Raw genomic sequence first — 14,426 nt, 5'->3', positions numbered from 1 at the left:
AGGCGATGTGAGGGTGTATCCTCCCCCCCCCACACACACTCTGTCTGATGGTAAACAGAAAAATATCCTCGGGTGAGGATTTAAAAAAAAGGAAAACTCAGAGGAGTTTTTTGATATGAAGAGAGGTTTTAACTTATTATTAAAGCTCTTTTATTTCAGGTATTTTTGTGCTCACATTCTCTTTCTCCTGTTTGAGGAAAGGCACCCCTCCTTGTGACTTCAGTGTCCATTTTGTATGAGAGAGCAGTGGGGGTCACCCAGCAGTGTGGGGTGACTGAGACATCACGCTAACTGCAAGGAGCAGCGTAGGTTGGCGCCATTAGCAGAAACAAGCTAAGTGGCATGGGACGCAAATGAAAACCAGTTTAAATGCCGGAGTGGAAAGAAATAGATACGTCCCCTAGTATTTCTTCCACAGCAGTTGACCATTACCCCTCTTCAAGGCGTGTTTTAAGTGAAGTGGGAACAGTGGCCTGTGAAGCGAACTGGTGAAGGACCCAGGTGCTCAGACAGGGCGGCAGAGCGAGGGACGCTGCTCCTGGGGGCACGGGCCAGGGGCCTTGGGCAGAGAGCTCCGGGGTCTGCGTCCTGAGGTCGAGGGAGCTGCTCCTGGGGGCACGGGCCAGGGGCCTTGGGCAGAGAGCTCCGGGGTCTGCGTCCTGAGGTCGAGGGAGCTGCTCCTGGGGGCACGGGCCAGGGGCCTTGGGCAGAGAGCTCCGGGGTCTGCGTCCTGAGGTCGAGGGAGCTGCTCCTGGGGGCACGGGCCAGGGGCCTTGGGCAGAGAGCTCCGGGGTCTGCGTCCTGAGGTCGAGGGACGCTGCTCCTGGGGGCACGGGCCAGGGGCCTTGGGCAGAGAGCTCGCGGGGTCTGCGTCCTGAGGTCGAGGGACGCTGCTCCTGGGGGCACGGGCCAGGGGCCTTGGGCAGAGAGCTCGCGGGGTCTGCGTCCTGAGGTCGAGGGACGCTGCTCCTGGGGGCACGGGCCAGGGGCCTTGGGCAGAGAGCTCCGGGGTCTGCGTCCTGAGGTCGAGGGACGCTGCTCCTCGGGGCACGGGCCAGGGGCCTTGGGCAGAGAGCTCCGGGGTCTGCGTCCTGAGGTCGAGGGACGCTGCTCCTGGGGGCACGGGCCAGGGGCCTTGGGCAGAGAGCTCCGGGGTCTGCGTCCTGAGGTCGCAAGTCAGCTGTGGGGAGCCTTCGATGGCATGGAATCGGTTAGCTCTTGAGAAACAAGTTACTCCCCAATTTGTGGCTAAGACAACGTTTACTCTTTCACAGTTTCTGTGAGGAATCCAGGAGCAAATGAGCTGGGTCCTCTGGGTCCGAGTCTCTCACTAGGCGAGAGTCCGTTCGTGCCTCAGCGAGGATTCTCATTCCAGCTTACTCACGACGGGACACGCGGGCCTCTCCGTGGAGAATGTCACATTATGGCACTTTGCCTCATGAGCAGGAGGGACAGCGAGAGAGCGAGCGCGCTAGCCAGAAGGAAGTCACCGTCTTTTGCACCATAATCACACAAGTGACATCCATGACTTTGGCCATATTCTGTTAGAACAGCAGGACCCTGGGTCCAGCCCACTCGGGGGAGGGGCATACAAGGAGGAGGGGTCACTGGAGCCAGGTCAGACGCTGCCTGCCACAAGGATGCCAGTGTTCTCTGGCAGGTCAGACCGGGAGGCCTTAGTGAATTGTGAGGTGAATATCACATACCTGAGCCATGCCAAATGCAGCCTTTGGGAATACTGGCTTGGGGGCATTGGCTGCGATTCCTTTTATGTATCCAATTGGCTGCCGAGTGCTGAGCAGGGCTCACCTGGGCCCAGGGAGACTAGGAAGTGGGTGTTCGGGAGTGGGTGTTCGGGAATCGCTGAAGGTGGGGCGGGTCTGAGGTCATGGCAGAGGGAAGATAAGCAGCCCTCACTGCCGGGTGAGCGTGTTGCTCTAAACACAGACCCAGAGGGCCCCGGGGGAATGTTTCATTGTGTGTTATAAGGTTTTGATTGGTACTTTGCAGATCATTAGGAGGAAGGGCCTCTATGGTTTGATTTATAAAGTTGCTATTAAGATCGTGGAGTAGGAGGTTGTCCTTGTTTTAATGGTCCCCCTTCCACTTGGCTTCCTGACTCCAAGTGTACATTTTCAGCAGAAAACTGAGTAAAGGAGAGGATTTGGGATTATGTGACACATGTTTAAGACATGAGTTGAATTTCTTATTTTAATTTGGCAAATTCTGTTAGAAAAGCCATCTATCTTTATAGGAGGAGTTCAGGTCTAGGTTTTCTTCATCTGTTAATACCTCTTCTTGGTTGCTCAAACCTCCCATTTGGGAACTTGGGGACAAATTGTTTTCATTCTACCCGTAGCTTCTGGTTAGCTTCCTGAGGACCTGAGAAGCCTTGATAAATTTCCCCCTGAGATACATGTCTGGGACACCTCACACCCCCAAACAAAGCTAACTTTCCCTGCCCAGCTGTGTTGGCAATACTTGCAGACCTAGTTACCACACAGACCCTCCTGATGCCCAAGCTGTGCTTGAGATCTATGGCTCCCGCTGGGAAAAGCACAGAACAAGGAAGGGTAGGGAGTTTGTCTTGTACATCTTTGCATCCGCAGCACCTAATAAGGAAACTAGCACATGGTAGGGATTTTAAAAGCCTTTGAATGGATGGATGAAGCTGCAGGAATATATAATGCATGTTGGTAACTATTTACTATCAGTTTTCAAATGCTCACTATTAATTTTCTAAGGAAAGCAGCATAAAAACTTTAATTTTATTTGAACAAAGATAAAGATAATGTTGGCCATTATACAGCGATGTCTCTGGAATCATAGGGATTAATATTACCTGCCTCCTGACAAAAAACAGCCACATTTTAAGTTTTTTCTCCCTTACATTCATCTTCAATTCTTTTCCTCGTAATTGATCCCAAGAGGATTTTTTTTTTTTTTGTAAACTTACTGTATGCATATTATATTTTTCAATTTCTCTGTTATTTTGGGTTTTTCATGCTTAATCCTTGGCTTTTTATTGTGACTAGTAAAGCACTTTGATGTTACCTCATAGCTTCAAATATCACTGATAACTAATCATATATATTTCTAAATGATATAAAGGCATCTTTCATTAGTCAGCCAAGGGCTGAGGTTCGGAAACCTGGAACGTGACATGGAATAAAGCCATGCTATCACTCTTAAGCTTTGCGTAAAAAAATGAGTTTAGATGATATGTGGGAAAAGGTTTTAAGCTTTTTGTTTTTCAGCATGGTAAATAAGGAACCTGAGTTAAACTGACCGAGCAAGGCGCACCCACTGAGGTTGGTTCTGAAGGTTAAGAATTTACTTTATGAGCTCAGGTCAGAGACTGTAGAGTCCATTGATTCGATGTGATCTGCATTGTGTACTCACAGTATGTGTTTATATTCTTTGTTCACCATTTTTTCTAAGGATTAGAGGATAACAGTCCAACAGGGCCATAGGGTGTCAGTCATGCTTACATCCCTACAGCCTTTCTGATGACAGGGAGGAGATGAGGAACTAGTGGAGAAGTCTGATGGGAAACAGGTTTTTATTTTATATAAGTATAAGTACAAGTACATTTTATATTCCTAATTTGCAGAAGAATGTAACTCATCTAGTAGCTAAGGCTAATTGTCCCTCTTGGAGAGTTGGTGGGAGAACTGTTCCGTTTTTCCTGGACAGCTTATCATCTGTTGCTGTTTAGTTATTAGTGATTTTCATGTCCTGGACTTAAAGGATTTCTCCTACATGTAAATCAGAAAGACCTCTACTAATTCCAAGTTCCCCCACTGAAACATTTGATGCTACCCTGAGCCTGTTCCTTCTTGCAGTGTTGTTGAGAAAATCAGTTCGTGCCCGTGGCAAATCCAGTTCACAAGGTTGGTAGCCAGCTCAGGAATCTCCGAAACCCATACAGCGGCAGTGTGGGTATCGTGTGCCCCTTTTCACACCGCCTCTCATGAATAAGGCATGATCTCCAGAACTGCTGGCTTTTCTAATGAATTGGAGTCACCTGTGTGTGCTGTGTTTGTGACACACATTTGTAGCTGGGGTCCACAGGAAGGACACCATTTCCTGGATCAAACCACAGAGTGCAAATATTGTGCCCTAAATAACACACCAGTTACTGTAAATGTCAGTAGAGGGAGTTTTTCCGACTTTGATTTAATGAAAGCCCACAGCAAAGCCAGCTGTTAACACTTCTTAACTGCTTGTCAGAACGAACGGGGGAGATGGGAAGGGCTGAAAACATCTTTTCTGTGCACTTCTGTCTGAGAATTAAGAGTTTTCTACGGGTGTTGAATAGCAACGCCTGGGTTCTCTGCGGCGTGATGTCTGTTAGGTGGTGAACGTACAAATTCTCCTCTGGGACGGGATCTGGAATGACAGGAGGAGATTCGTGTGAAATTAGTTTGGGATTTGAATCTTGAATCCTCTCACCTACAAAATAAGCATTTTTGTTTTCTGGGCCCCGCCTCTGCGTCGAACAGCAAAGGGTGGAAATCAAGGGGAGAGAAGCCGTCTCTTTGTCACCGAGGGCATCGCAGGACGAACTGCAAGCCATGTGTGTTTTGATTGATGTCATCTGCTCTGTCTGAACAAAGAAACCACTTGAAGCAAGCACACAGGGAGGAAAGTGTGCGGCACTCATTTCTGTAATTTTTGTCATTTCTAGAATGCATTGGTAAACACATGTGATTGCTAAGGGTCCGGCCACCCTTGCAAATCCCTTTGACGTTACGCTGTGTGTTCTGAGGGGAGATAATCTTTCAAACGCAGGGCGAGTTTATGGTCTTATTATCCTGAAGAGGAGAAGAAAGTTTCTTCCTCAAATGATTTATAACTTGAAACATGTTGTCATGTTTTGGTAAGCCTACTTTATTAATTCCATCCTTCTCTGTGGCAAATTTTTAAAAAAAATAAACGTACCACCGCATAGTCCTGTCTCAATAGCATATTGTATTTATAATGGCGTGATGGAAGTTGCTGGGCTCCGTTTAGTCAGAGAGAATGCGGAGCCAAGTTCTGAGCAGACCCTCTAATTGAATTACCTGCAAAGCACTGACAGACAGTCTTTCAGGACAGACAAAGCGTGGCTTTCCCCAGCAGAAATAGGTCGTGTTTAAGTTGGCCTTGTAACTGTCTGTGACTGGTTCTTGCCAGCATTTCACCTGGGCCCCTCTGCCTGCGGTGGAGGGGGAGGGGCTCGAGCATTATCTTCTTCTTTTAGAGAAAATTGATAACAGATCGAGTTAAGTGAAAGAGCCTTTGAAATAAAAATCCAAAGTATTTTCTGTGGATTACCAACATTCTTGCACGATTCTTGATCTTACTGAGAAGAGAACAGGGGTAGGAAAGAAGCCCTTTCTGTAAGAGTCTGTGTCAATCTGAAAAGTATTTGTGTTTTAACTTCTGGGGAGAACTCCAGTGTGCTCCTCTTAATTCAGAAGGCATTGATTGCAGACCATTTGCATTTGAAAATGAAGAGTAATCTGTTGTTCTCTCCTCTCTCGCTCTCTTTCTGCTTTATCCACAGCCTCTGCAATCCCAGATAATGGAAGAAGGTCCTGTCTAAAGCTCAAAGTCTTTGTGAGACCGACAAGTAAGTCCCCCAGACTGAGCTTCAGAGGGTGGCTTCACTGCGCATGCTTTATTGTGTGGTCTGGTTCACGGCGGTAAAACTTTTTTTGTTTTTGTTTTTTACTGTTAAATTCTGTGTGGTATCTGTTTTGTATATCAACATTCACGTTTTAGTTTTCATCAGGTTTTTTCTCATCCTTCTTCATGATGCTTTTATTTTGAAGTACGCAGCAGTGGCTAACTTGTTGTTTCTTAGACTGTTGTATGTCACAACAAATGGGGACAAGATTGGCATCTGGATACATGCCAGTGATTGTTAAGCAATCTCTACATCAATAAAAGGAAAAAATAGAGAGAAAGAAATGAAGAAAGAATCGGGAGTTTAAGGGTGTCTGCACTAACATATTTGGCTGTTATCTCTATTTTTGTTATAGATAGCTGTATGAAAACTATAGGTGTTCATGATCGTGTTTTCGATGTTAACGACAAAGTAGAAAATTCATTAGAACCAGCAGGTTAGTATGCTTAGAGAATCTCTTTTAACAAGTGCATCTCTCCGGTGCGTCAGTGCTTTTTTCCTTTCTTCCTCTCCGCATGTGTGCATGTTAGAGTTGCTCATTGCTAGCGGTGCTAATCTTACTTATATCCTTCCTCATTCCTCCAGTACCTCTGTGTAGTGCATGTTAGATACAACGACTTTTCTTTTTGGGGCATGTGTTTGATATAATGCAGTATCCTAATGTAGAACCCCATCCGAATGCTAAAAATCTCACTACTTTTTTCACCATGTCCTCGGAGCATGCTGGTGAGTCGCTGTGAATATTAATGGATCTGTTTTCATATAAGACAAAAACAACAACAACATTTCTATTGTATATGCTTATAAACTTTGATATTATGTCCAAATCTGTGGATAAAAGTAGTAAGACTATCGCATAAAATAGCCACTAATTCAACATCTTTAGTTTTCTCTAGAAATTCACATGCATCACTGAAGTGATCTTAAAGAACTTTATCCTATTTCAAATATTATTTGTGCTATTGTTGATAGTAATTGATTTGGAGAAGTATTATCATGTTGCCTCCTAACACCACACATTCATACACCTGCTGCTCCCACAAATGTATTAGTCTGTCGAGCCAAATGTGATCCTTGATCACTGAGGCAAAATAAGTACTCAGGATAAATAGACTTTTTCCCTATTACTAACTTGTACGCACTCAAACTTTCCCATCACTGTGAAGAAAAATAAAACCCACGAAAGCACTCATTGAAGCATTTATACCGTAGACTACTATAGATAATGTAAACTGTCCATTTGGTTATAAATTCAATCTGGCTACTTACTGCAACTCGAGACTGATGGTGAGGTGTGTGCCTCAGTGCCCTGTGCTCACTTCCTGTGGTTTCTCTTCCTCGCCCTACTTGCTCGAGACCTTGACTCCTTTACTCACCCATCTCCTATGGTCAGCTCCAAGCTTAAGGGAAACAAAATTATTTCCTCTCCATAGAAAGCTGTGAGCTCCCTGCCTTAGGTAAACAGTCCTATTTGCAGTAGGATTTCTTTCTTGTCCTCCTAGAAATTATCCTCTGAGTACTATTACTGGGACAGGCAGTGAGCCTTAGGGAAACCTAGCCTGAGTAAATGTGGTGCCTCGGGACATACAATGGCTTTCTCAGTGTAACTGACAGGAGGAGTCAGGTTTACTCCCCAAGTGTCCTTGTTTTTCTAAGGCAGGTATCTTAGCCAGAGCACAAGTGAGAAGTGTGTACAGTGTGTACAGTGAGCTCTCAGAGTCCCTGGTGGCTCCCGAGGGGTCAGCTAGCCGCTTTAAAAAGTGGCAAGGAATGAGTGCTGATGTGGAGACAGTATAACTGTGTCCTGGAAACCCGGAAACATCACTCTGGCTTTTCAAGGTACCAGAGTCCCCCCAAGCTCCAGGACTCGGGCCATCACAGGATCTGGGCGATGGGATCTCTTGGAAGGACCAGAATCTACCCTCTTCCTTTTGTCATGTGCAGAATGACCAGCAAAGTTAGCCATGTTAACAAAAGTGACGTAGAATTAGGATTTTCTGATGTTCACTCTTAGATGTAGGCATCTCTTTCCAATACTCTTTTTCCAGGTAAATTCCATTGCCTATCAAGGAAGCAAGAGGCTGTTTAGAAACATAGCAGATAGTGTGTTTTTCTCTGCTACTGAGGACTACTCTGGAAAATGCAACATACTAGGATGCATTCATACATGAGCATATTACACTGTCTTTGGGGAAACAGGCTTTTTTTTTTCACTGAGCATTTAAAAATCCATGGTGGCCCCCCAGTCCCTGCACATATAGCTGATGGAAGTTGGACAGAATGCAGTCAGAGAAAGGGGGAGGGGAGGAGAGGACATGCAGGTGGACCTGCACAGGTCCTGCTCCTTCTGTCAGCCATGACTGTGCTTAAGGGCTTATCTGCTGAGCATCTTCACTGAAAACATAAGACAAGGTTGCACTACCGTCCCTGGCTGTATAAATGCAGTGCTAGATTTGAGGACTTCACCTTATTCCCTAGAAAATCCAGTCAGCTTTGCAGCTCTGCAACACAGTGTTGAATGGTTGAGTGTAGGCCCGGACTTGATGGATCTGTCAGGCCTGAAAGGGTTCCACTGCATGTTCTCAGCAACGTGTACTAATTCACCTGTCTTTGGAATGTATTTGTCTTTGATGTTTGCTTGCACACTCTGCCTGCCAGTTTCCTATCATCAGGGATACAGGATGATCTCAGGGCAGACATACGCCACATAATATGCTCCAAAATATTGCTAGCGTCCTCCCAGTTAACCATTGAAACCCCAGGTGGCGGAATCCTGTAGCCAGGAAGCAAGACTTGATTTGGCTTCTTGAGGTGTTAGACGTTCTTTCAGGTTTAGGTGTAATTTCCATTGGGATAGATTTTGCTTATGAATTCGCGTAGAATTCTGCCGTTGTTCTGATTTACCCACATGGCAGTGCATTTCTCATTCCGCTTCTTGGGGGCCGTAGGATCTCCCAACGGTGAGGCTCTGTTTTAAATGCTTGGTCGAATCCTGAGCCAGGACCAGCCAGCTGCAGTAGGAGCAGGACGGTACATGGCTGCAGGTCTGAAAAGCACCTTTAACCTCATGCTTCCCTTATACCAAAAAAAACCCAATGCTTTCCTCTTCGTGTCCTGTGGGCCTGGAGCAATGGACAGCCCTTGCTGAGCACCCTGGAGGGACAGACAGGGCTGCCCCCTTCAAGCTCACACTGAGTGCCTGTTACTTGAGTACCTTTAAGCAGTACACGTCCAACCTTGAGCTTAGTCAAAATATGGTGGAGAAGAACCCAATAGCTGATGTAATTTCAGGTGTATGAAATAAGCGGTATTTCAAAAGAACTCTTCAATCCTCAGGGTTGATGGTTTTTTCCCCACAGTTACGACTGTAATACTCTGTTATTTTGATTGACAGCATATTGGTGCTCTTAAGAAATTATTTGGATTTTAATTCCAGGGCTATTAAAGGCATTTACTTCTACCTCCTGTTAACTACAGATGTAATACCTTTGCAAAGCTGAGAAAGAGCAGAGGAAAAAAGAAGCGTCCTCAAGTACCTGGCTAACCTATGTGGGGCTTTATAGTTTCCTCTGCATCCATCTAACTTCCCACTCTTCCTTCTAACCTTTTCCAGTCTCCTATGCTAATAGCCACTCTGCAGGTTTGCGAAGGGCCAGCAGAGAGGAGCCACTCGGGCTTAGGGATGCAGCAGGTTCTACACAGGACGGGCTGAACTAAGAGCCCTCCAGGGCAGAAGATGCAAAGCCGAGAAAACACATCTCAGTTCAAACTGGGAATGAGTGTGATAGGCTGAAGGGGGTCACTTTAAGACAAACAATAGGCTGTGTGACTCCACCTAGTGAAGATGAAGCAGCCTGATTGTGACATGTTGTGTGGTATGAAAATGTAAGCAAATTTAAAACAACAGATAGTTAATCCATTAAGGGGTTTGAGGGGTGGTCATTTAGGGATTATCCTTTGAGGTCTAAAACACTGAGAACAACCACTAGAGTGTCACTTGTCATCGTTCTTTCTGAATGACTGTTGAGAGAAGCCAGGATGACAATGGCCGAGTTCCCACAGGAAGGGCCCCTGGTGCTGAAATAAGATCGACCACAGAACCCCACTGTAGGGCCCAAGAACGTGCAGTGCATAGATGGCTGAGTCTAAAAGCGTAAGCCAGGCCAGGTGGAAGGAAGGGGATGTGCGACCCAGAGCACAGCACGGCTCCGAGGCAAGCCTCCGCTCTATCTTTGGGTACTAATTGCTGCAAAGTTCCTGTTTCAAAGTTAAGCCTGCTAATCATGCCAATCAGGAAGGCTCTGGAAAGTCAGAGGCAGCCTCAGAGAACACTTTATAGTTAAATAAAAGCAGCTTACCTCACCTAATCCGTTTTATTTAGAGGAAATTTTGCATTAATTTTTATGTGCCAAGCATCAGCCTGATAAAAATAGTTTAAGTTCAAGTAATTTAATCCTGGAGCTACAGGGTTTGTCATGGAAATAGCACAGTAATTGATGCCTAATTGTAAGCAAACCAGTGGGCATTGGTGTATTGAGGTTTAGTGGGCACAAGTATAGTTTATTTTAAAAGCTTTTGTTTTGGCATTTTATTTTTCATATTTGAAAATTCATCTAGGCTTCCAACAACCAGGCATGCAACACTAATCCTATGAAACTGCTTAGAATGAGGGAAGTCGTCAGCCCATTCCGGTTAACTGCTAATATGCCAACAGAAGTGCCCCCACCCCGAACATGTTACTTGCTTCTCCATGGCATCTTGAGTTTAAAAGTTACATTCAGACATCTCAGCTTTGTGCAAGGTGTCTGACAGCTGGCAAACCAGAGGAGCTCACGTGCCAAAGGTTACAGTGTGTGCATAATCCACCCCCACCTCAGTTTTCAAGGAAACTATTAATATTGCTGAGAAAGTGCAATTTGCTCTGCCTCTCCTTTGTTTGCTGTAAATAATGAGTGATTATGCAGACATGAAAGTCAATGGTGGCACAAGGTTCATTACCTTACTTTGCAGTGGGTGGCGAGGTCTGTTAACAGCAGGCTGCAGCAAGAGAGTTATTACGGATGTGAAATCTCATTGGAATGTGTGCTTTCTGTTCGAACAGATGACACCGTACATGAGTCAGCCGAGCCATCCCGCGGCGAGAACGCGGCACAGACACCAAGGATACCCAGCCGCCTTTTGGCAATCCTACTGTTCCTCCTGGCGATGCTTTTGACATTATAGCACAGTTTCCTCCCGTCACCTGTCACAGAAAACGTCAGGGTCTTGGAACACCAGAGATCCACCTAACTGCTCATCCTAAGAAGGGACTTGTTATTGGTTTTTATGGCAGATGTCAGATTTTTGTTTTCTTTCTTTCAGCCTGAATTCTAAGCAACAACTTGGGGCCAGGGAGGGGTGCTAAAGTAGTTGCTGCCTCCCTCACCCCACTCCCAGCCCTTGCCCTTGACTCTTCTCACCCCTTCCAAATTAAATGGACTCCAGATGAAAATGCCAAATTGTCGTAGTGACACCAGTGGTCATCAGCTCCTGAGCATTCTCCTCTAAGAGCTCACCTCTGCTAGCGCGCTGTGTCAGCAGTATGTGGACGAGGGAAGACAGTGGCAGATGCAGCCAGGGATGGCGAGGCCCAGGAGGGTTCCTCTCCCATACAATATTGATGCCTTTTCATTCAGGACTGGAAGAGAACCATGCAGGGCATCATGTCAAGTCCAGAGGGGAGATATTAAGAACAGATATAATATTACACCATTTCCTCTAGGGTGTGTAAATGAACAGGCTTCTAAAAGGTTGAGACACTTTGTTTGTTTGTTTGTTTGTTTTTAGATGACTGTCTTAAAGCATTTTTGACAGCGACTCTCACGCTTCGTGAAAGAAGCCTTTTTTCCCAGGTGGCGGGTAGGGTGCCGGGATGCTAGCACAGAGCAAGTGTGACATCAGAGAAAAGTTTGGTGGGGGTGTGTATGTGTGAGTGCCTCTAATTTTTTTGGTGACTGGGCAGTGTACACCAGATTTTTTTCCCTTTGAATACAGATCACCATGGTGCTACAACTTTTTTTTTTTTTTTAAAGAAACTCAAAGAGGCATTTTTATGAATAAAGTGACCTTCCCCAAGGCTGACAAGCCAGGGTTGATGAGTGCATAATGGAATAGCTTTGGATACTCCTCTGGGGCACAATCTGTACCAAGGAAAAGATGTCCGTGGCCAGAGGAGACGTGCTTTGGCTTTGCTGGAGTACCAGTGTGCTGTGGCCTTCCCCCGAGTCCCGCCCCGGTGCCCGCGCTCCGCTCCACACTCCGCGCCTCCAGGGGCCCGACCCCTGTCCCCTGGAGAGTCAGTCAGCACTACTTGGGAGGGCTAAAGGGAAATTTGGAATAAAAATTCCAAAGTGTGGAATTAAAGAAGTTCAAGTGTTGATTTTATATTCTTTCCCTTTCTGACACAGCCTGAAGCGTAGGGGGAACATGTGTTTATCTGTGGGAGATAAACAAGATGGAGTCCCAAAGACTTTAACAAAATATTTTTTTAAAAATCCACTAGAATAGAAAATACATTATTTAGATATACTTTATGCTGAGAGTGAGTATATATGCTTGTCCTATTTAAACTTGTGAGAAAAAGTGGTATCCCTTGATACATTTAGAAATATGGGGGGCTATCTTGTTTCATTGTGGGGGTGGGGTGGAAGGAGAATACGTGCAGGAAGACCTGTTTAAGGAATCGCAGCCTGACCAGCAAGGGATGTTTCCTGTCAGGTACCAGGAAGAGCAAGCCTTGGGGGGTTCTGCTGGCGAGGCTGTCTCGAACTTTGAACTGCGAAGTCTAGACAGGGAAAAGCGTCAGCCCAACGGAAAAGAAAACTTGCCTTTTTTTGCTATTGCACGACATATCAACAGAAACCATGCCTTTCTGAACAAAACAGAAAATAAATGCAATGATCATGTAAGATGTGAACAATTGGAAGAATTCCAGCAAAATAAGGATTTTTTTAATACATTTTTTTAAATGTATGTGTAAGAAAAAGTGGGCGGGGGTCGTATTACGGACAGATTTCATGAATGGGAACTTAAGAATTATGAGCAGTTCGGAATTAGAAGAGTGTGTGAACGAAAGGCAGCTGAGAAGGTACTGCACCCTGGAGAGTGGTACACGTGGGCTTACCTGGTCCGTCTGGAGTGGAAGTTACTGCAGGGTCTGTTCGCAGCACTTGGACCAAGTGAATGGGGCTGCCAGCCTCACAGATCCCATCAGTCCTATTCCCCCAGACTCAGGACCTTCTCTGGAGTGGCAGAGTCTTATCACAGAAGGCAGCCACCATTTCGCTGAAACAAAAGTTCACAGCATTGGATTCCTTTTTCTTTTAACTATTTATATGCTCAGTACTCTCAGTAATGTCCAGTAATACTTCTTTTTATTAATAGTTACAGGCTTGTTGGTCCAGCGTGATTTGAGTAGCGGGGGAAAGAGATACCTTCTAAAATGGATCAATAGTCAGAACCAAAATAGTACTGCATGTTCTGTAACCACAAGGAAATCAGGTGATCCTGTAATGATTCCAGTTAGTCATAACTACATTAGCAGTGCTAATTTCATTGTAGAAATGGTGACTTCTGTGGTTTTTCTAGCATTTGTCTCTAACAAATGATGAAATAATTACTCATGGCCCCCTCTGCCACTCTTTCATTTTTCACAGTGGAAGTAGACCCCTTTCCTTCACCATTGTGCCACTACCAATTTTAAAGAAAAAAGTAGCAAAACTATCCACACAGTAGACAGTGTGCTTCTCTACCTATAAGTGATGTCATTGTAGGTAACGCTTGCCGCAGAGTTTTCAAGAAGATGATTGGTATCAGACAGTTTTCATCTTGCCTAAAAAGTGCTGGTGGCCTTTTGTGGTGGTGTTACAACCCTCGCGTAGGAAGATGTCGATGCAACTTTGTAGCAGCTTTTAATTTCAAAAACAATTCAAAAGTCTGAAGGGCAGCCTTAGCTGCCTCTCAGCCCCAGTTAGTCAAACCCCAGCGACCTTTGCACCTGGTTGCCTAGGGCTTTGCAACATGAAGCAGGGAAATAAGGATCTGTCTGTTTAGTGGATACCGTGTATCCTTTAATAGACCAGGTAACAGTTTGTGTTAGCTTAGACTATTGTTTTGTACTGTACTTTCTTGGGTGGCAGAGGAAAGAAAAGTAAAACATTAAAAAAAAACAAAAAAAAACTGCGTTCTTTAAATTCTGTATTATTAGCAACCTCTGTTGTATATAGTGTTTGATAATAAAGTATTAATTTGATTCTATGTCTTTTGTAAGTGAGAACAATAGTCTTTCAGGATACAAAACATGCAATGAGGCTTTGAAACTTCCAGTGTGTCCTTGCCTCAGGAGAGTCACAAGTGACCGAGACACTGCCCCACGCGGGCCTCACGTGTGGTCTTCATGCTCCCGCTCCTGAGACTCCACCGTGTTGGGGCCTGGAACAATGTGACTTTTTGGATAACTATTTTGTCCTCATTGTTTTCAAGCTCTGATGTTGGAGCCCTGTAGTGTGTGTGCGTGTGCGTGTACGCGCGTGTGCGTGTTTTCCGCCCCGGTGTGTTGGTTTGAAAAGGTTTAGGGAATTGAGAAACAGTCTGTACTTGGTTTGGTTTGGTTTGCGGTGGTTTCCAGAGTTTCATTTTCCCCCAGGAAGTCTGACCAGTATCACGCAGCCCAGGTGTGGGAAAGGTGGCAAACCATCCCTTCAGGAAGGTTAAA

At 45.4% G+C, this 14,426-nt stretch overlaps 1 protein-coding gene across 2 annotated transcripts in view; it reads left to right on the top strand.

Moving 5' to 3' along the window:
* The window catches only part of EFNA5 (ephrin A5), a 271,255-nt gene extending 259,541 nt beyond the window's left edge, over nucleotides 1-11,714 (top strand). The window contains exons 3-5 of one of the 2 annotated variants that reach the window (XM_036280869.1): nucleotides 5,552-5,617; nucleotides 6,030-6,110; nucleotides 10,776-11,714. In XM_036280869.1, the coding sequence (XP_036136762.1) occupies nucleotides 5,552-5,617; nucleotides 6,030-6,110; nucleotides 10,776-10,897 (269 nt within the window). In that variant the 3' untranslated portion in view covers nucleotides 10,898-11,714. The remainder of the gene's footprint in view (nucleotides 1-5,551; nucleotides 5,618-6,029; nucleotides 6,111-10,775) is intronic. The other variant, XM_036280870.1, reaches the window with a different exon arrangement.
* Nucleotides 11,715-14,426: the final 2,712 nt, after the last annotated feature.

The sequence above is a fragment of the Molossus molossus genome, unplaced genomic scaffold (assembly GCF_014108415.1).
Source record: "Molossus molossus isolate mMolMol1 unplaced genomic scaffold, mMolMol1.p scaffold_m16_p_3, whole genome shotgun sequence".
In the NCBI taxonomy this organism is placed as follows: Eukaryota; Metazoa; Chordata; class Mammalia; order Chiroptera; family Molossidae; genus Molossus; species Molossus molossus.
Note: the sequence above shows the minus strand (reverse complement) of the source record. Positions and strands in the feature narration are given on the sequence as shown.